The sequence below is a fragment of the Salvelinus alpinus genome, chromosome 26 (assembly GCF_045679555.1).
Source record: "Salvelinus alpinus chromosome 26, SLU_Salpinus.1, whole genome shotgun sequence".
Lineage (NCBI taxonomy): Eukaryota > Metazoa > Chordata > Actinopteri > Salmoniformes > Salmonidae > Salvelinus > Salvelinus alpinus.
The window spans coordinates 34750631-34773202 of NC_092111.1; the positions used below are offsets into that span (position 1 = coordinate 34750631).

General features: G+C 45.9%; 1 protein-coding gene across 3 annotated transcripts in view; it reads left to right on the top strand.

Moving 5' to 3' along the window:
* Positions 1 to 22572, top strand: part of LOC139555235 (DENN domain-containing protein 3-like) — a 45628-nt gene that overhangs the window by 18591 nt on the left and 4465 nt on the right. For all 3 annotated transcript variants that reach the window (XM_071368859.1, XM_071368860.1, XM_071368861.1), the window contains 2 exons: positions 19047 to 19176; positions 19369 to 19476. In XM_071368859.1, the coding sequence (XP_071224960.1) occupies positions 19047 to 19176; positions 19369 to 19476 (238 nt within the window). The remainder of the gene's footprint in view (positions 1 to 19046; positions 19177 to 19368; positions 19477 to 22572) is intronic.

Consider the following 22572-nt stretch of genomic DNA (forward strand, 5'->3'; position numbering starts at 1 on the left):
GATGAGGAAAATGAGGTTGACTGGGGTATGTGGTGGGAGGGGCAGCATATACTCAGTCATGGTACTAATTTCAGTGCTGGGGTGGACATTTTGTTTTCCTCCGGCTTAGGGGTGACTGTGGTATCTACAACAGAGATTGTCAAGGGTCGGTTTTTATTGGTCAAGGCGGATGTTATGTTTATGTGTATGGTTTTAGGGGGGGACTGGAATTGTACAGTAGATTTTACTGTTGACCGCACTGCTGAAGAACCTCACCTGCGGTCAGCTACTTGTCTGTCTGGTCTATTAACTGAGTTTGATCTTTCTGATGTGTGGAGAGTAAGGAATGCAAAAGTTAGGCAGTACACATGGCTAAAAGTTAATGAAGGTGGTGTCAGTGCAGCAAGGTTAGATAGGTTGTATGTATCTGATCACTACTGTAGTAGGGTTGGAAGGTTAGACAGGTTGTATGTATCTGATCACTACTGTAGTAGGGTTGGAAGGTTAGACAGGTTGTATGTATCTGATCACTACTGTAGTAGGGTTGGAAGGTTAGACAGGTTGTATGTATCTGATCACTACTGTAGTAGGGTTGGAAGGTTAGACAGGTTGTATGTATCTGATCACTACTGTAGTAGGGTTGGAAGGTTAGACAGGTTGTATGTATCTGATCACTACTGTAGTAGGGTTGGAAGGTTAGACAGGTTGTATGTATCTGATCACTACTGTAGTAGGGTTGACAGGTTGTATGTATCTGATCACTACTGTAGTAGGGTTGGAAGGTTAGACAGGTTGTATGTATCTGATCACTACTGTAGTAGGGTTGGAAGGTGTGATATTACTCCTGTGGGTTTCTCTGATCACCATAATGTGTCTGTTGATATTCACTTGTCTACGTAGGTCATCACCTTACTGGTATTTTAATGTAAAATTGTTACATGATGTCATGTTTTGTGAAAGGTTTTTGTTGTTTTTGGGAAAAATGGAGGGTTACAAAAGGGAATTTTGAGTTCTTGAGACAATGGTGGGAGGTTGGGAAGGCCCAAATACGATTGTTTTGTCAACAGTAGTTAGAGACTATCAGGGCCCTTGAACACGACATCAAATCTATTGAATTGAAGTTGCTCACTCAGAATGACCCCAGACTAGTCATGAACTTACAGGACAAGAGACATGAACTGAGGTCGTTTTTACATGAAAGAGTGAAGGGTGTCTTGATTAGGTCTCGCTTTGCTACCCTCAATGATACGGAGGCTCCAAGCGTTTTTTTAAAATCACTAGGACAGTGGACATTACAACACAAACAGATGGTCTGCCTTCGTCTCCATGGTGGGAAGGTGACCACGGATGACAGTGAAATGCGTCAACATGCCGTGGATTTCTACTCTGCCCTCTATAAAGCGGAGGATTGTGATTCTCTGTGTACTGAACAGTTGTTACATGGATTCGATGACAAATTAACAGGCACCACATTGATTATTTGCAACGCAGGACAAGCTAGTTAAACTAGTAATATCATCAACCATGTGTAGTTAACTAGTGATTATGTTAAGATGGATTGTTTTTTATAAGATAAGTTTAATGCTAGCTAGCAACTTACCTTGGCTCCTTGTTGCACTCGCGTAACAGGTGGTCAGCCTGCCACAGTCTCCCTGTGGAGTGCAATGTAATCGGCCATAATCGGCGTCCAAAAATGCCGATTACCGATTTACGAAAACTTGAAATCGGCCCCAATTAATCGGCCATGCTGATTTAATCGGTCGAACTCTAATAAATATATAGATTAGTTGAGTTGTTTTAAGGGTTTGTCTCACTAAGCACGTATAGGGGTGGTGGGATCTTTGAGGTTGTTTCTCTCGAGGGCGTAACCAGGGGGAGGGGCAGGTTGTAATGGCCCCCTTGTGGAGGTGTAGAGTTTGAAAAACTTGGTCGGAGGCATGGGATGAAGATTCCTGCTGCGACAGGTTGTTCGGTGGAAGAATATAGTTTAGCAGTGGGTGCTATCATTGGGTATGATGGCATAAAATCAGCCTCGAGGATGAATAGCGCTGTAGTAATATTCTTAGATTCTATTGAAAAGGTGAATATGATAGTTGAGTGGTGTTGTGTTGCGGGAGACAAACGTCGGTATTTCCTCTTATGAATCTGGAGAAGAAAGATGTACTTTCTGTCGTGCCCCCTTTTTGTTTGATACGAAGTGTTGGAGCGAGAGTTATCTCGTCATGGATTGTTTCTACAATTTAAAAATGTTATTTTTGGATGCAAATCACCTTTGCTGAAACATGTCGTGTCTCACAGGAGACAAGTTCACATGATTTTAAAGAAGGATACTGACGAACTGGATTTAGTGTTCAGTTTCAAGATTGACGGGTTTGATTATGTGTTCTACACTTCTACTGAATCAATGAAATGCTTTGGTTGTGGAAGAGAGGGGTCCTTGGTGTGTAATTGTCCAGAGAATGAGCGTGCAGAGCCCGGTAGCAGCTCTAGCGCTGGTGCAGATAAAACACCACTGAGAAGGGATAAACAGGCTAAGGGTTCAGGAGAAGGGAGAAGATCGGCAGAATTAAAAAATATATATATTTCACCTTTTTTAACCAGGTAAGCCAGTTGAGAACAAGTTCTCATTTACAACTGCGACCTGGCCAAGATAAAGCAAAGCAGTGCGACAAAAACAACACAGAGTTACACATGGGATTAACAAACGTACAGTCAATAACACAATAGAAAATCTGTTTACAGTGTGTGCAAATTAAGTAAGGAGGTAAGGCAATAAATAGGCCATAGTGGCGAAGTAATAAAAATTTAGCAATTAACACTAGAGTGATAGATGTGCAGATGAGGATGTGCAAGTAGAAATACTGGTGTGCAAAATAGCAGAAAAAACAAATATGGGGATGAGGTAGGTAGTTGGTTGGATGGGCTATTTACAGACGGGCTATGTACAGCTGCAGCGATCGGTAAGCTGCTCTGACAGCCGATGCTTGAAGTTAGTGAGGGAGATATAAGTCTCCAACTTCAGTGATTTTTTTTATTTATTTATTTATTTATTTTTTTATTTTTTGCAATTAGTTCCAGTCATTGGCAGCAGAGAACTGGAAGGAAAGGCGGCCAAAGGAGGTGTCAGCTTTGGGGACGACCAGTGAAATATACCTGCTGGAGCGCGTGCTACGTCTGGGTGTTGCTATGGTGACCAGTGAGCCGAGATAAGGCAGATCTTTGCCTAGCAAAGACTTATAGATGACCTATAAATGTGGTGGGAGAAATAGGAAAGGAGAGCAATGTGGCTACGGGGAAGTTGTAGTAGAGCAGGGAAAGGAGAGCAGTGGGGCAGTAGCTGAGACTGCGATGGAGGTAACTGAGGGGATGCTGGAGAATGAAATTGGAGTTCAAGAGGAGAGTGAAACAATGGAAAACGAAGCAGCTGTTTTCAAAGTACCGAGGAGTAAGAGGAAGAATTTAAGGGGTGATGAAGGTTCTAATTCTAACAGGAAGGTAGAGATTGATAAATCAGTTGAGGATAAACAGGAAGTAGAGATTGATAAATCAGTTGAGGATAAACAGGAAGTAGAGATGGAGTTTTCTTCTGGGGATGATAGTGAGAGTGAGGCCTCTGATGCGTCACGGCAAAATAGCCAGAGAATTGGGGAGGTATGGGATTGAAAGGGTACATCCATTTCTGAATTTGACAAAAGGGAAGAAATATATGCAGGATTATAATGGAACTGATTTTTTTCCTGGAAGTGAATTGTTTATTGAATCAGCAAAGTTTCTGATGTCAAAAATAACGGGTGGAGGTTTGACAAGCCCGGAAATTGCTAGACTAAAGAAAGTGGTTACGAGAGAGTGACAAGTGAGGTAAATTCTAAAGGAAATGAAAGAGTTCAGTCCCAGTCCTAACTCTGTAAAGAGATGTGTTTTCTGTTTCTTACTCTGTACTTTTTCCCCAGCCATGAGCAGTTTGAAGATTTCTTCTTTAAACGTAAATGGGGCGAGAGACGGGGAAAAAAGAGCCGTAGTGTATGAGTTAATAAAGGGAAAGGGAAGTGACAAGTTTTCTACAAGAAACGCACAGTAGTATGGAAAATGAAGTTGTGTGGCAACAGGAGTGAGGGGGGGCAGTGGTGTGTAGTCATAAAAACCATCCTGTTCTCAAACCTTTTTTTTGCTTTTGTCATATGAGGTTGAAGAGGTAGTTGAGGGGAGGTTATTAAAAGTTACAGAGAGATATGAAAACTTCACTATGTGTTTAATAAATGTATATGCCCTAGTAGTGGCAGTTGAGAGGGTATGTTTTTTAGAGAGATTATCAAATAACATTGAGAAATGTAATACTGAGGATTATTTATTTCTTGCTGGGGATTTTAACTGTACAGTCAGTAATTTAGATAGAAATCACAAAGAACCTCATACAGCCTCAAGGACTTTTTAAAAACGCCTTATTGTAACACATGAACTATGTGATATTTGGCGGAGTCAAAATGGAGGCACGAGACAGTATACATGGGCTAATGTGAGAGAGAACACCATCTCTCTGGACAGGTTAGATATGTTTTATTATAACACTGTGTGATGTTTGGAGCCAACATGGAGGTACGAGACAGAACACATGGTCTAATGTGAGAGAGAACACCATCTCTCTGGACAGGTTAGATATGTTTTATTGTAACACTGTGTGATGTTTGGAGCCAACATGGAGGTACGAGACAGAACACATGGTCTAATGTGAGAGAGAACACCATCTCTCTGGACAGGTTAGATAGGTTTTATTATAACACTGTGTGATGTTTGGAGCCAACATGGAGGTACGAGACAGAAATCATGGTCTAATGTGAGAGAGAACACCATCTCTCTGGACAGGTTAGATAGGTTTTATTATAACACTGTGTGATGTTTGGAGCCAACATGGAGGTACGAGACAGAACACATGGTCTAATGTGAGAGAGAACACCATCTCTCTGGACAGGTTAGATAGGTTTTATTATAACACTGTGTGATGTTTGGAGCCAACATGGAGGTACGAGACAGAACACATGGTCTAATGTGAGAGAGAACACCATCTATCTGGACAGGTTTGATAGGTTTTATTATAACATCTGTGTCGAGTGTTTGGAGCCAACATGGAGGTACGAGACAGAACACAGTGGTCTACATGTGAGAGAGAACACCAGTCTCTCTGGACAGGTTAGATAGGTTGTTATTATAACACTGTGTGATGTTTGGAGCCAACATGGAGGTACGTAGACAGAACACATGGTCTACATGTGAGAGAGTAACACCATCTAGAGGTTAGATAGGTTTTATTGTTTTGAGCATCAATCTCAGGTCTGTAAATCAAGTGTGTTAAAACCCCAGTGTTCTGATCATTGTTTAGTAACAGAGGTGGTGAACATTAACACTGTAAAACCCCAGTGTTCTGATCATTGTTTAGTAACATAGGTGGTGGACATTAACACTGTAAAACCCCAGTGTTCTGATCATTGTTTAGTAACAGAGGTGGTGGACATTAACACTGTAAAACCCCAGTGGGATGTTCTGATCATTGTTTAGTAACAGAGGTGGTGAACATTAACACTGTAAAACCCCAGTGGGATGTTCTGATCATTGTTTAGTAACAGAGGTGGTGAACATTAACACTGTAAAACCCCAGTGTTCTGATCATTGTTTAGTAACAGAGGTGGTGGACATTAACACTGTAAAACCCCAGTGGGATGTTCTGATCATTGTTTAGTAACAGAGGTGGTGAACATTAACACTGTAAAACCCCAGTGTTCTGATCATTGTTTAGTAACAGAGGTGGTGGACATTAACACTGTAAAACCCCAGTGGGATGTTCTGATCATTGTTTAGTAACAGAGGTGGTGGACATTAACACTGTAAAACCCCAGTGGGATGTTCTGATCATTGTTTAGTAACAGAGGTGGTGGACATTAACACTGTAAAACCCCAGTGTTCTGATCATTGTTTAGTAACAGAGGTGGTGGACATTAACACTGTAAAACCCCAGTGTTCTGATCATTGTTTAGTAACAGAGGTGGTGAACATTAACACTGTAAAACCCCAGTGGGATGTTCTGATCATTGTTTAGTAACAGAGGTGGTGGACATTAACACTGTAAAACCCCAGTGTTCTGATCATTGTTTAGTAACAGAGGTGGTGAACATTAACACTGTAAAACCCCAGTGGGATGTTCTGATCATTGTTTAGTAACAGAGGTGGTGGACATTAACACTGTAAAACCCCAGTGTTCTGATCATTGTTTAGTAACAGAGGTGGTGGACATTAACACTGTAAAACCCCAGTGGGATGTTCTGATCATTGTTTAGTAACAGAGGTGGTGAACATTAACACTGTAAAACCCCAGTGTTCTGATCATTGTTTAGTAACAGAGGTGGTGGACATTAACACTGTAAAACCCCAGTGGGATGTTCTGATCATTGTTTAGTAACAGAGGTGGTGGACATTAACACTGTAAAACCCCAGTGTTCTGATCATTGTTTAGTAACAGAGGTGGTGGACATTAACACTGTAAAACCCCAGTGGGATGTTCTGATCATTGTTTAGTAACAGAGGTGGTGAACATTAACACTGTAAAACCCCAGTGTTCTGATCATTGTTTAGTAACAGAGGTGGTGGACATTAACACTGTAAAACCCCAGTGGGATGTTCTGATCATTGTTTAGTAACAGAGGTGGTGGACATTAACACTGTAAAACCCCAGTGTTCTGATCATTGTTTAGTAACAGAGGTGGTGAACATTAACACTGTAAAACCCCAGTGTTCTGATCATTGTTTAGTAACAGAGGTGGTGGACATTAACACTGTAAAACCCCAGTGGGATGTTCTGATCATTGTTTAGTAACAGAGGTGGTGGACATTAACACTGTAAAACCCCAGTGTTCTGATCATTGTTTAGTAACAGAGGTGGTGGACATTAACACTGTAAAACCCCAGTGGGATGTTCTGATCATTGTTTAGTAACAGAGGTGGTGGACATTAACACTGTAAAACCCCAGTGTTCTGATCATTGTTTAGTAACAGAGGTGGTGGACATTAACACTGTAAAACCCCAGTGTTCTGATCATTGTTTAGTAACAGAGGTGGTGGACATTAACGCTGTAAAACCCCAGTGTTCTGATCATTGTTTAGTAACAGAGGTGGTGGACATTAACGCTGTAAAACCCCAGTGTTCTGATCATTGTTTAGTAACAGAGGTGGTGAACATTAACACTGTAAAACCCCAGTGGGATGTTCTGATCATTGTTTAGTAACAGAGGTGGTGGACATTAACACTGTAAAACCCCAATGTTCTGATCATTGTTTAGTAACAGAGGTGGTGGACATTAACACTGTAAAACCCCAGTGGGATGTTCTGATCATTGTTTAGTAACAGAGGTGGTGGACATTAACACTGTAAAACCCCAGTGTTCTGATCATTGTTTAGTAACAGAGGTGGTGAACATTAACACTGTAAAACCCCAGTGGGATGTTCTGATCATTGTTTAGTAACAGAGGTGGTGGACATTAACACTGTAAAACCCCAGTGTTCTGATCATTGTTTAGTAACAGAGGTGGTGGACATTAACACTGTAAAACCCCAGTGTTCTGATCATTGTTTAGTAACAGAGGTGGTGGACATTAACGCTGTAAAACCCCAGTGTTCTGATCATTGTTTAGTAACAGAGGTGGTGGACATTAACACTGTAAAACCCCAGTGGGATGTTCTGATCATTGTTTAGTAACAGAGGTGGTGGACATTAACACTGTAAAACCCCAGTGGGATGTTCTGATCATTGTTTAGTAACAGAGGTGGTGGACATTAACACTGTAAAACCCCAGTGTTCTGATCATTGTTTAGTAACAGAGGTGGTGGACATTAACACTGTAAAACCCCAGTGTTCTGATCATTGTTTAGTAACAGAGGTGGTGGACATTAACGCTGTAAAACCCACAAGTGCATACTGGCATTTTAATATAACTTTATTGGGTGATGCTCACTTCAGGAGATGTTTTAGTTTTTTCTGGGAGAGGTGGAGGTCTGAAAGGACAGTGTTGTATCTCTTCAACAGTGTTGGGATAAAGGGAAAATCCAGATTCAGCAATTCTGTAATCAATACACAATGAATGTCACCAGAGATATCACCAGATCAATGAACACCCCAGAGTCTGAAATAGTGGAACTCCTGACGTTAGTTAAGACCACAGGAGATCGAGGCTATATTCGGGCACTGAAAAAAGCAGCGTTGGCAGACCTGCTGGGTATCAGAGCACAGGGAGCATTGGTGAGAAGTAAGTTCCAGGGAATCTCTGAAATGGATGCCTCATCCAAATGTTTCTTTGGTTTAGAGAAAAAGAATGGACAAAGAAGAATTATTCATTGCCTCAAATCAGCTGTTGGACAGGAGCTAGTCCATGTGGAATTAGAAAGAGGACAGTAGAGTTCTATGCTGAGCTCTACAAGTGTGAGTACAAAGAGGATGTAACAGTGACACAGCAGTTACTTGATGGCCTCCCTTAGGTGGCTGCAGAAGCTCAGGTTGAACTAGAGCAATCCTTGTCTTTGCAGGAGCTATACACTGCATGGAAAATGGAAGAGCACCGGGCATTGTTGGGCTTCCTGTTGACTTTTTAAAGTATGTTTGGGCTATGTTGGGAGAGGATTGGCTAGCAGTAGTTAACGATAGTTTGACCAGAGGGTTACTACCGATAAGCTGCAGAAGGGCTGTCCTCACCCTACTGCCAAAAAACTGGAGGCCGGTGGCCTTAATGTGCACTGATTATAAGATCCTGTCCAAGGCGTTGTCCAACAGGCTGAGGGAGGTGATGGGGCAAATCATACACACGGACCAGTCATACTGTGTTCCCGGCAGGCAGATAAGGGATAACATTTCACATCATACAGACCAGTCCTACTGTGTTCCCGGCAGGCAGATAGAGGATAACATCATACAGACCAGTCCTACTGTGTTCCCGGCAGGCAGATATGGGATAACATTTCACATCATATAGACCAGTCCTACTGTGTTCCCGGCAGGCAGATAAGGGATAACATTTCACATCATACAGACCAGTCCTACTGTGTTCCCGGCAGGCAGATAGAGGATAACATCATACAGACCAGTCCTACTGTGTTCCCGGCAGGCAGATATGGGATAACATTTTACATCATACAGACCAGTTCTACTGTGTTCCCGGCAGGCAGAAAGGGGATAACATTTCACATCATACAGACCAGTCCTACTGTGTTCCCGGCAGGCAGATAGGGGATAACATTTCCCTGATTCGGGACTTTTTGGACGTCTCTAGCGCTTTTGGGTTGGATGCTGGTCTAATTTCAATTGATCAGGAAAAGGCATTTGACCGAGTTGAACATCAATACCTATAGCGCACTTTTGAGGCTTTTGGTTTCAGCTCTGGTTTTGTTGCCATTATCAGGGTGATATATGGTGACATTGAAAGTGTATTGAAAGTTAACGGTGACTTGAGTGCTCCTTTTAAAGTGTGTAGAGGAATTAGGCAGGGGTGTTCTTTGTCAGGAATGTTGTATGCCATCGCTGTAGAGCCACTACTAAATAGAAGTCACATTGAAGGGGTGTTCCTTTCAGAGGATATTCCTCCTATTCGTCTCTCAGCATATGCTGATGATATAGTTATTTTGGTGAAAAATCAAGCGGATGTGGATAGTTTGAGTCTAATAGTTCATAATTCTATCTTCAGAGCTCGTGCTGCTAGGCGACCTAAATTTTAACATGCTTAACACCCCAGCCACCCTACAATCTAAGCTTGATGCCCTCAATCTCACACAAATTATCAATGAACCTACCAGGTACCACCCCAATTCCGTAAACACGGGTACCCTCATAGATATCATCCTAACAAACTTGCCCTCCAAATACACCTCTGCTGTTTTCAACCAAGATCTCAGCGATCACTGCCTCATTGCCTGCATCCGTAATGGGTCAGCGGTCAAACGACCTCCACTCATCACTGTCAAACGCTCCCTGAAACACTTCAGCGAGCAGGCCTTTCTAATCGACCTGGCCGAGGTATCCTGGAAGGATATTGATCTCATCCCGTCAGTAGAGGATGCCTGGACATTTTTTTTAAATGCCTTCCTCACCATCTTGAATAAGCATGCCCCATTCAAGAAATTTAGAACCAGGAACAGATATAGCCCTTGGTTCTCTCCTGACCTGACTGCCCTTAACCAACAGAAAAACATCCTATGGCGTTCTGCATTAGCATCGAACAGCCCCCGTGATATGCAACTTTTCAGGGAAGCTAGAAACCAGTATACACAGGCAGTTAGAAAAGCCAAGGCTAGCTTTTTCAAGCAGAAATTTGCTTCCTGCAACACAAATTCAAAAAAGTTCTGGGACACTGTAAAGTCCATGGAGAATAAGAACACCTCCTCCCAGCTTCCAACTGCTCTGAAGATAGGAAACACTGTCACCACCGACAAATCCACTATAATTGAGAATTTCAATAAGCATTTTTCTACGGCTGGCCATGCTTTCCACCTGGCTACCCCTACCCCGGACAACAGCACTGCCCTCCCCTCTGCTACTCGCCCAAGCCTTCCCCATTTCTCTTTCTCCCAAATACAGTCAGCTGATGTTCTAAAAGAGCTGCAAAATCTGGACCCTTACAAATCAGCCGGGCTAGATAATCTGGACCCTTTCTTTCTAAAACTATCTGCTGAAATTGTTGCCACCCCTATTACTAGCCTTTTCAACCTCTCTTTCGTGTCGTCTGAGATTCCCAAAGATTGGAAAGCAGCTGCGGTTATCCCCCTCTTCAAAGGGGGGGACACTCTTGACCCTAACAGCTACAGACCTATATCTATCCTACCCTGCCTTTCTAAGGTCTTCGAAAGCCAAGTCAACAAACAGATTACCGACCATTTCGAATCCCACCATACCTTCTCCGCTATGCAATCTGGTTTCAGAGCTGGTCATGGGTGCACCTCAGCCACGCTCAAGGTCATAAACGATATCTTAACCGCCATCGATAGGAAACAATACTGTGCAGCCGTATTCATTGACCTGGCCAAGGCTTTTGACTCTGTCAATCACCACATCCTCATCGGCAGACTCGACAGCCTTGGTTTCTCTAATGATTGCCTCGCCTGGTTCACCAACTACTTCTCTGATCGAGTTCAGTGTGTCAAATCGGAGGGTCTGTTGTCCGGGCCTCTGGCAGTCTCCATGGGGGTGCCACAGGGTTCAATTCTTGGACCGACTCTCTTCTCTGTATACATCAATGATGTCGCTCTTGCTGCTGGTGATTCTCTGATCCACCTCTACGCAGACGACACTATTCTGTATACTTCTGGCCCTTCTTTTGACACTGTGTTAACAACCCTCCAGGCGAGCTTCAATGCCATACAACTCTCCTTCCGTGGCCTCCAATTGCTCTTAAATACAAGTAAAACTAAATGCATGCTCTTCAACCGATCGCTGCCTGCACCTGCCCGCCTGTCCAACATCACTACTCTGGACGGCTCTGACCTAGAATATGTGGACAACTACAAATACCTAGGTGTCTGGTTAGACTGTAAACTCTCCTTCCAGACTCACATCAAACATCTCCAATCCAAAGTTAAATCTAGAATTGGCTTCCTATTCCGCAACAAAGCATCCTTCACTCATGCTGCCAAACATACCCTTGTAAAACTGACCATCCTACCAATCCTCGACTTCGGTGATGTCATTTACAAAATAGCCTCCAAAACCCTACTCAATAAATTGGATGCAGTCTATCACAGTGCCATCCGTTTTGTCACCAAAGCCCCATATACCACCCACCACTGTGAACCTGTATGCTCTCGTTGGCTGGCCCTCGCTACATATTCGTCGCCAGACCCACTGGCTCCAGGTCATCTATAAGTCTTTGCTTGGTAAAGCTCCGCCTTATCTCGCGTCACTGGTCACCATAACAACACCCACCCGTAGCACCCGCTCCAGCAGGTATATCTCACTGGTCATCCCCAAAGCCAACACCTCCTTTGGCTGCCTTTCCTTCCAGTTCTCTGCTGCCAATGACTGGAACGAATTTCAAAAATCGCTGAAGTTGGAGAATTATATCTTCCTCACTAACTTTAAGCGTCAGCTGTCAGAGCAGCGCACCGATCGCTGCAGCTGTACACAGCCCATCTGTAAATAGCCCATTTAACTACCTCATCACCATATTGTTTTTATTTACTTTTTCTGCAGCTTTTGCACACCAGTATTTCTACTTGCACATCATCATCTGCACATCTATCACTCCAGTGTTAATTTGCTAAATTGTAATTACTTCGCTACTATGGCCTATTTATTGCCTTACCTCCTTACTTAATTTGCACACACTGTATATATATTTTTCTATTGTTATTGACTGTACTTTTGTTTATTCCATGTGTAACTCTGTTACAGATTGGGAAATGGTCTGGAGTGATCATGGCTTTGCCAGGGGGGCTGGAATTGTGTAAGGGAGGTTTCAAGTATCTTGGAGTGTACCAAGGGGATGAGGGGACAATGGAGAAAAATTGGAATGGGGGAGTTGAAATGGTGGAAGGGAGAATGAGATGGCGGTGGTTGTTAATAATGTGGTTGGGGGATACATTTCATTGGGTTCCACAAAGTGTTTTGTATTTGTCAAAAGAGGGGGGATGTGGTTTGGAGAGGGGTGGCAGGTCTTGTATTACAGGTAGGGGAGGGGGATTAGGTTTAAAGAAGGCTTTATTTTTGGTAGATAATAGTCTGATTTCTAGGGATGGAGTACCTCCATTTTACAGAGGCCTTCTTTGGGTTTGGAGTATAATGAAGGTGTCCAGACACACTAAGGCTGAGTCAGTGCATTGGCTGCTGGAGGAACCTCTGGTGTTTGGAGTATAATGAAGGTGTCCAGACACACTAAGGCTGAGTCAGTGCATTGGCTGCTGGAGGAACCTCTGGTGTTTGGAGCAAGACTGGACTGTACAGCTGAAGCTGTTCCACATTTCTCCAAGATGTTGGTGAAGGGCAAAATCATCACCCTCAGGAAGTTAATGGACATGGCTGAGCCCACATTATGGATGGAGGACGGGGGGCTGAACATTTGGGGGTGAGGTCGGAAAGGATTGTCGGACAAATGCTGGAAAGTTGCAGGAAGGCTCTGTCAGCAGAGGAGTGGATTATGCTCAAGAGTTACTACAAAAAGGCACAAGATGAAGACGCCCCATTTTCAAGACTAAGGATTCCACCGAGTATCCCAATCAAACAGAAAGGCTTTATTAGTGGATCTGAGAGGGTTGGAAGAGCTGGGTTTGGATGAGGTGAATGGGAAGGAGTTATATAGGGTGTGTGTCAAGGTTTTAAATTAAGATACATTGAAAAATAGAAAAGACACCTTGGAGGGTGAAACTGGACCTTGATGACAAGGTAAAGCCAGCATGGAGAGCACTGTACAAGCCACCGGTACAAAAGGGTACTGGTGATATGCAATGGAGGGTGTTGCATGGCATCATTGCAGTTAATGCTTTTGTATCTCATCTCAGCCTATGCTTCCCTCCAGTCCCTCGACTTCTTGGCACTGACGGAAACATGGATTACCACTGATAACACTGCTACTCCTACTGCTCTCTCCTCGTCTGCCCACGTGTTCTCGCACACCCCGAGAGCTTCTGGTCAGCGGGGTGGTGGCACTGGGATCCTCATCTCTCCCAAGTGGACATTCTCTCTTTCTCCCCTGACCCATCTGTCTATCGCCTCCTTTGAATTCCATGCTGTCACAGTTACCAGCCCTTTCAAGCTTAACATCCTTATCATTTATCGCCCTCCAGGTTCCCTTGGAGAGTTCATCAATGAGCTTGACGCCCTGATAAGTTCCTTTCCTGAGGATGGCTCACCTCTCACAGTTCTGGGTGACTTTAACCTCCCCACGTCTACCTTTGACTCATTCCTCTCTGCCTCCTTCTTTCCACTCCTCTCCTCTTTTGACCTCACCCTCTCACCTTCCCCCCCTACTCACAAGGCAGGCAATACGCTTGACCTCATCTTTACTAGATGCTGTTCTTCCACTAATCTCATTGCAACTCCCCTCCAAGTCTCCGACCACTACCTTGTATCCTTTTCCCTCTCGCTCTCATCCAACACTTCCCACACTGCCCCTACTCGGATGGTATCGCGCCGTCCCAACCTTCGCTCTCTCTCCCCCGCTACTCTCTCCTCTTCCATCCTATCATCTCTTCCCTCTGCTCAAACCTTCTCCAACCTATCTCCTGATTCTGCCTCCTCAACCCTCCTCTCCTCCCTTTCTGCATCCTTTGACTCTCTATGTCCCCTATCCTCCAGGCCGGCTCGGTCCTCCCCTCCTGCTCCGTGGCTCGACGACTCATTGCGAGCTCACAGAACAGGGCTCCGGGCAGCCGAGCGGAAATGGAGGAAAACTCGCCTCCCTGCGGACCTGGCATCCTTTCACTCCCTCCTCTCTACATTCTCCTCTTCTGTCTCTGCTGCTAAAGCCAATTTCTACCACTCTAAATTCCAAGCATCTGCCTCTAACCCTAGGAAGCTCTTTGCCACCTTCTCCTCCCTCCTGAATCCTCCTCCCCCCCTCCTCCCTCTCTGCTGATGACTTCGTCAACCATTTTGAAAAGAAGGTCGACGACATCCGATCCTCGTTTGCTAAGTCAAACGACACCGCTGGTTCTGCTCACACTGCCCTACCCTGTGCTTTGACCTCTTTCTCCCCTCTCTCTCCAGATGAAATCTCGCGTCTTGTGACGGCCGGCCGCCCAACAACCTGCCCGCTTGACCCTATCCCCTCCTCTCTTCTCCAGACCATTTCCGGAGACCTTCTCCCTTACCTCACCTCGCTCATCAACTCATCCTTGACCGCTGGCTACGTCCCTTCCGTCTTCAAGAGAGCGAGAGTTGCACCCCTTCTGAAAAAACCTACACTCGATCCGTCCGATGTCAACAACTACAGACCAGTATCCCTTCTTTCTTTTCTCTCCAAAACTCTTGAACGTGCCGTCCTTGGCCAGCTCTCCTGCTATCTCTCTCAGAATGACCTTCTTGATCCAAATCAGTCAGGTTTCAAGACTAGTCATTCAACTGAGACTGCTCTTCTCTGTGTCACGGAGGCGCTCCGCACTGCTAAAGCTAACTCTCTCTCCTCTGCTCTCATCCTTCTAGACCTATCGGCTGCCTTTGATACTGTGAACCATCAGATCCTCCTCTCCACCCTCTCCGAGCTGGGCATCTCCGGCGCGGCCCACGCTTGGATTGCGTCCTACCTGACAGGTCGCTCCTACCAGGTGGCGTGGCGAGAATCTGTCTCCGCACCACGTGCTCTCACCACTGGTGTCCCCCAGGGCTCTGTTCTAGGCCCTCTCCTATTCTCGCTATACACCAAGTCACTTGGCTCTGTCATATCCTCACATGGTCTCTCCTATCATTGCTATGCAGACGACACACAATTAATCTTCTCCTTTCCCCCCTCTGATAACCAGGTGGTGAATCGCATCTCTGCATGTCTGGCAGACATATCAGTGTGGATGACGGATCACCACCTCAAGCTGAACCTCGGCAAGACGGAGCTGCTCTTCCTCCCGGGGAAGGACTGCCCGTTCCATGATCTCGCCATCACGGTTGACAACTCCATTGTGTCCTCCTCCCAGAGTGCTAAGAACCTTGGCGTGATCCTGGACAACACCCTGTCGTTCTCAACTAACATCAAGGCGGTGACCCGTTCCTGTAGGTTCATGCTCTACAACATTCGCAGAGTACGACCCTGCCTCACGCAGGAAGCGGCGCAGGTCCTAATCCAGGCACTTGTCATCTCCCGTCTGGATTACTGCAACTCGCTGTTGGCTGGGCTCCCTGCCTGTGCCATTAAACCCCTACAACTCATCCAGAACGCCGCAGCCCGTCTGGTGTTCAACTTTCCTAAGTTCTCTCACGTCACCCCGCTCCTCCGCTCTCTCCACTGGCTTCCAGTTGAAGCTCGCATCCGCTACAAGACCATGGTGCTTGCCTACGGAGCTGTGAGGGGAACGGCACCTCCGTACCTTCAGGCTCTGATCAGGCCCTACACCCAAACAAGGGCACTGCGTTCATCCACCTCTGGCCTGCTCGCCTCCCTACCTCTGAGGAAGTACAGTTCCCGCTCAGCCCAGTCAAAACTGTTCGCTGCTCTGGCACCCCAATGGTGGAACAAACTCCCTCACGACGCCAGGTCAGCGGAGTCAATCACCACCTTCCGGAGACACCTGAAACCCCACCTCTTTAAGGAATACCTAGGATAGGATAAAGTAATCCTTCTAACCCCCCCCCTTAAAAGAGTTAGATGCACTATTGTAAAGTGGTTGTTCCACTGGATATCATAAGGTGAATGCACCAATTTGTAAGTCGCTCTGGATAAGAGCGTCTGCTAAATGACTTAAATGTAAATGTAAATGTATCTGCCATTAATTCAGATGTTGGAGATGGATGTCCCTTTTGTAACGTAAGAGAGACTATTTTTAACTGTTTTATGGAGTGTGAGAGGATAAAACCTCTCTTTGAAATACTAGAGATTTTCAATAACACTGTTTTTATTTTGGGGATTCAATATAGTAAGCTACAGAAAATAAAATGTCAACTGTTAAATGTTATTTTGGAGCAAGCTAAGATGTCCATTGTTCTGAGTAGGAAACACAAGATAGACACAGGATATGAGCAGGATGTAAGATGTGGTTTTAAAGGATTAGTCAAACTGGATTTTGAATTCTTGTTCTTCTCGGCTGTAAAAGATCTCCCATTGTTTGAGGAGAATTGGGCTTATGAAGGAGCGGTATGTTTTGTGGAGGAGGGGAAACCGTTTTTTGTTGATGAAATAAGTTGAATGTAAATTATTTTTATTGAATTTATATATTTTTTTTTTTACTTTTTTACTATTTTTTTTACTTTTTTACTATTTTAATACTTTTAATAAAACTCACTCTCTGTCACTCTCTCTGTCACTCTCTCGGTCTCTCTGTCTGTCTCTGTCTGTCTCTCTCTCTGTGTCTCTCTCTCTCTCTTTGTGTCTCTCTCTGTTTGTGTCTCTCTCTCTCTCTCTCTCTTTGTGTGTCTCTCTCTCTCTCTGTGTCTCTCTCTCTCTCTCTTTTGTCTCTCTCTCTCTCTCTCTTGTCTCTCTCTCTTTGTGTCTCTCTTTGTGTGTGTCTCTCTCTTTGTGTGTGTCTCTTTTTGTCAAATTCAAATTCAATCTGCTTTATTGGCATGAAAAACATTGTGTCAATATTGCCAAAGCAGCAATGTATACAATATACATTGTAATAAAATTCAAATGTGTCTTTCTCTCTCTATTTGCCCCTCTCTCTCTCTCTATTTGCCCCTCTCTCTCTCTCTTTTGTCTCTCTCTCTCTCTCTCTTGTCTCTCTCTCTTTGTGTCTCTCTTTGTGTGTGTCTCTCTCTTTGTGTGTGTCTCTTTTTGTCAAATTCAAATTCAATCTGCTTTATTGGCATGAAAAACATTGTGTCAATATTGCCAAAGCAGCAATGTATACAATATACATTGTAATAAAATTCAAATGTGTCTTTCTCTCTCTATTTGCCCCTCTCTCTCTCTCTATTTGCCCCTCTCTCTCTCTCTCTTTGCCTCTCTCTCTCTCTCTCTCTCTTTGCCCCCCTCTCTCTCTCTTTGCCCCTCTCTCTCTCTCTCTCTTTGCCCCTCTCTCGCTCTCTCTTTGCCCCTCTCTCTCTCTCTCTCTCTCTCTTTGCCCCTCTCTCTCTCTCTCTCTCTTTGCCCCTCTCTCTCTCTCTCTCTCTTTGCCCCTCTCTCTCTCTCTCTTTGCCTCTCTCTCTTTCTCTCTTTGCCCCTCTCTCTCTCTCTTTGCCCCTCTCTCTCTCTCTTTGCCCCTCTCTCTCTCTCTTTGCCCCTCTCTCTCTCTCTTTGCCCCTCTCTCGCTCTCTCTTTGCCCCTCTCTCGCTCTCTCTTTGCCTCTCTCTCTCTCTCTCTCTTTGCCCCTCTCTCTCTCTCTCTTTGCCCCTCTCTCTCTCTCTCTTTGCACCTCTCTCTCTCTCTCTCTTTGCCCCTCTCTCTCTCTCTCTTTGCCCCTCTCTCTCTCTCTCTTTGCCCCTCTCTCTCTCTCTCTTTGCCCCTCTCTCTCTCTCTCTTTGCACCTCTCTCTCTCTCTCTCTTTGCACCTCTCTCTCTCTCTCTCTTTGCACCTCTCTCTCTCTCTCTCTTTGCCCCTCTCTCTCTCTCTCTCTTTGCCCCTCTCTCTCTCTCTTTGCCCCTCTCTCGCTCTCTCTTTGCCCCTCTCTCGCTCTCTCTTTGCCCCTCTCTCGCTCTCTCTTTGCCCCTCTCTCGCTCTCTCTTTGCCCCTCTCTCTCTCTCTCTTTGCCCCTCTCTCTCTCTCTCTTTGCCCCTCTCTCTCTCTCTCTTTGCCCCTCTCTCTCTCTCTTTGCCCCTCTCTCTCTCTCTTTGCCCCTCTCTCTCTCTCTTTGCCCCTCTCTCTCTCTCTTTGCCCCTCTCTCGCTCTCTCTTTGCCCCTCTCTCGCTCTCTCTTTGCCCCTCTCTCTCTCTCTCTCTTTGCCCCTCTCTCTCTCTCTCTCTTTGCCCCTCTCTCTCTCTCTTTGCCCCTCTCTCGCTCTCTCTTTGCCCCTCTCTCGCTCTCTCTTTGCCCCTCTCTCTCTCTCTTTGCCCCTCTCTCTCTCTCTTTGCCCCTCTCTCTCTCTCTCTTTGCCCCTCTCTCGCTCTCTCTTTGCCCCTCTCTCTCTCTCTCTTTGCCCCTCTCTCGCTCTCTCTTTGCCCCTCTCTCTCTCTCTCTTTGCCCCTCTCTCTCTCTCTCTCTTTGCCCCTCTCTCTCTCTCTTTGCCCCTCGCTCTCTCTCTCTTTGCCTCTCTCTCTTTGCCTCTCTCTCTCTTTGTCTCTCTCTTTGTCTCTCAATTCAATTAAATTGGCTTTATTGGCATGACGTAACAATGTTTATTTTGGATATTTATAATATAAAAATGAGAATCAAAATTGTCTCTCTCTCTCTTTGTCTCTCTTTCTTTGTCTCTCTCTATTTGTCTGTCTCTCTCTTTGTCTCTCACTCACTCACTCACTCTCAGGACCCCCAGTATATGCAGCAGGCTCTGACCAATGCCCTGTTGATGGATGCAGTGGTTGGCTGTCTGCAGTCACAAAAGGCCATTTTTGCAGCAACCAAGTTAGCACACTTTGACAGAATGAAACTGGAAGGTATGCCAAAGTTAATCTTTTAGCACGACTAAAAGAAACTTGGTAAAAAATATTTTTTTAAATATACCAAAAATCTATGCAGTAGGTTATTGAAATTATTAGCAGAAAGTGCATGTTCATAACATAATTTTGCTTCTCAGGAGATGTTCAATTCAAAGTTTGACCTCTGACTTGTCTGTCCATCCTGAGCAGTGCCAATGATGGTTCCCAAAACCACGTCAGAGACCCTGAAACACAAGATCAACCCGTCTCTGGACCTGACTAGCCCCCAGGCGGTGGATGTTCTGCTCTACACCCCAGGTAAACCCTTAAGGCTCACTGTCAGCCTCAAAGGAAGGTGACCGTCATGACGTGGAGCATCAAAGTAGAGCTGACATCAGACACCATTCAGTTCCTGTTCAACAAACTGGTAGCACTACATATCTGTACTATGATTTCCCAGTACTATAAACCCCCTGCAGTATTCTCCGTAGATCAAGTAGGTACTGCCGGTATTTCCTATTCAACCCCACTAAAATGTTCACTCTCCCCAGTCTAGGACATCCCACGTACCTTCAGACACTACTCCTCAGATCATGACTGTCATGGTAGTACACCTCAAATATGTGTTCTGTAGTCGAGGTATTGTGTGACAACACACAAGACTCATGTTGCCCGTGTGCTAGTAACATATGTCACATTCCAGACCTGGGTTCAAATACTTTTTGAAATCTTTCAAATACTTTGTGCATTTGCTTTCATCTGCCTGGAGTGTCAGGTGGGCGGGGTTTGAACTTTTCTACTGGTTCCATTGGAACAGGCAAGCTCAATCAAGCACAGCTAAAGCATTTTAAATTATTTCAAGTAGTATTTGAACCCAGGTCTGTCACAGTGCTGCATTCTACTGCTGCTAGGACAGTGATTGTGTCAGTGTGGCGTTACAGGAGGAAGCTTGGCCAGAGGCGGTTTTGGTTCCCGAGATTTTTTACTGCCTCTTAAACAAGTAATGAGGCACAGATTTTCCCAACGCATCACCACCAACCACTTCCTGTTGTGTTCCTCAGTTTCATCCTTAGTTTCACTGATTACTGATAGTAGGGTCACAATAGAATCACTGAAATTGTTCTTCCTACTCAAACCACAAACATTTATGTTTCACAGACTTGTATTACACAATGAGATGTCTTTTAGTCTGACTTCAGTTTCAGATGTAAAGTTGATACAGATGTTTCAAACATCAATCGTTTGAATCAGCATTCTTTTTTTCTCAGGCTCAATAGTACGTCTCACAACGTGTTGTTTTGACTAGGGCAGATAAGAAACAGACCCGAGTTTGCAAGGATCCTCCCAACACCTAAACTAAAAGGAGCCTCTTAACCTAGTGACGTCAGGGAACCAACACAATATCCCTCCTCCTTCTCCTGGTCCTCTCACACAGTGGTCCTCCTCCTTCCCCTGGTCCTCTCACACAGTGGTCCTCCTCCTTCCCCTGGTCCTCTCACACAGTGGTCCTCCTCCTTCCCTGGTCCTCTCACACAGTGGTCCTCCTCCTTCCCCTGGTCCTCTCACACAGTGGTCCTCCTCCTTACCCTGGTACTCTCACACAGTGGTCATCCTCCTTCTCCTGGTCCTCTCACACAGTGGTCCTCCTCCTTCCCCTGGTCCTCTCACAGACAGTGGTCCTCCTCCTTCCCCTGGTCCTCTCACACAGTGGTCATCCTCCTTCTCCTGGTCCTCTCACACAGTGGTCCTCCTCCTTCCCCTGGTCCTCTCACACAGTGGTCCTCCTCCTTCCCCTGGTCCTCTCACACAGTGGTCCTCTCACACAGTGGTCCTCCTCCTTCCCCTGGTCCTCTCACACAGTGGTCCTCCTCCTTCTCCTGGTCCTCTCACACAGTGGTCCTCCTCCTTCTCCTGGTCCTCTCACACAGTGGTCCTCCTCCTTCTCCTGGTCCTCTCACACAGTGGTCCTCCTCCTTCCCCTGGTACTCTCACACATTGGTCCTCCTCCTTCCCCTGGTCCTCTCACACAGTGGTCCTCTCACACAGTGGTCCTCCTCCTTCCCCTGGTCCTCTCACACAGTGGTCCTCCTCCTTCTCCTGGTCCTCTCACACAGTGGTCCTCCTCCTTCCCCTGGTCCTCTCACACAGTGGTCCTCCTCCTTACCCTGGTACTCTCACACAGTGGTCCTCCTCCTTCTCCTGGTCCTCTCACACAGTGGTCCTCCTCCTTCCCCTGGTCCTCTCACACAGTGGTCCTCCTCCTTCCCCTGGTCCTCTCACACAGTGGTCCTCCTCCTTCACCTGGTCCTCTCACACAGTGGTCCTCCTCCTTCCCCTGGTCCTCTCACACAGTGGTCCTCCTCCTTCCCCTGGTCCTCTCACACAGTGGTCCTCCTCCTTCCCCTGGTCCTCTCACACAGTGGTCCTCCTCCTTCCCCTGGTCCTCTCACACAGTGGTCCTCCTTCCCCTGGTCCTCTCACACAGTGGTCCTCCTCCTTCTCCTGGTCCTCTCACACAGTGGTCCTCCTCCTTACCCTGGTCCTCTCACACAGTGGTCCTCCTCCTTCCCCTGGTCCTCTCACACAGTGGTCCTCCTCCTTCCCCTGGTCCTCTCACACAGTGGTCCTCCTCCTTACCCTGGTCCTCTCACACAGTGGTCCTCCTCCTTCCCCTGGTCCTCTCACAGACAGTGGTCCTCCTCCTTCCCCTGGTCCTCTCACAGACAGTGGTCCTCCTCCTTCTCCTGGTCCTCTCACAGACAGTGGTCCTCCTCCTTCCCCTGGTCCTCTCACACAGGGGTCCTCCTCCTTACCCTGGTCCTCTCACACAGTGGTCCTCCTCCTTACCCTGGTCCTCTCACACAGGGGTCCTCCTCCTTCCCCTGGTCCTCTCACACAGGGGTCCTCCTCCTTCACCTGGTCCTCTCAGACAGTGGTCCTCCTCCTTCTCCTGGTCCTCTCACACAGTGGTCCTCCTCCTTACCCTGGTCCTCTCACACAGGGGTCCTCCTCCTTACCCTGGTCCTCTCACAACAGCGGGCCTATCCCGCTGATTGTTCCAATTCCCGCTGATCTGTATCCAATTAGAAGGTGGCATGGTAGTGGCCACGGTATGGGAGGTGGAGATGACCGTCTAGGCATTAGTAACAGTGCTGCTTCAGCACAGAGCACCATTGAAGTCCTAGCTCTCAGGGTCTAAATGTAGGTCACTAATATGTGCCGTTGGACAGTGTCCATATTCCTTCCTCCTTTCCGTTCTGTTCATCACTCCTCCCCATGAAAGGGAGGATGTGACACAGGATGTGACACACGTCTTTTTTTATTTTATTTTTCCTATTATGATTTAAAAAAAATATTTGTTACGCCATCATCATCATCATGTCTTACTAGATCATGAATGATATCTGACACAAG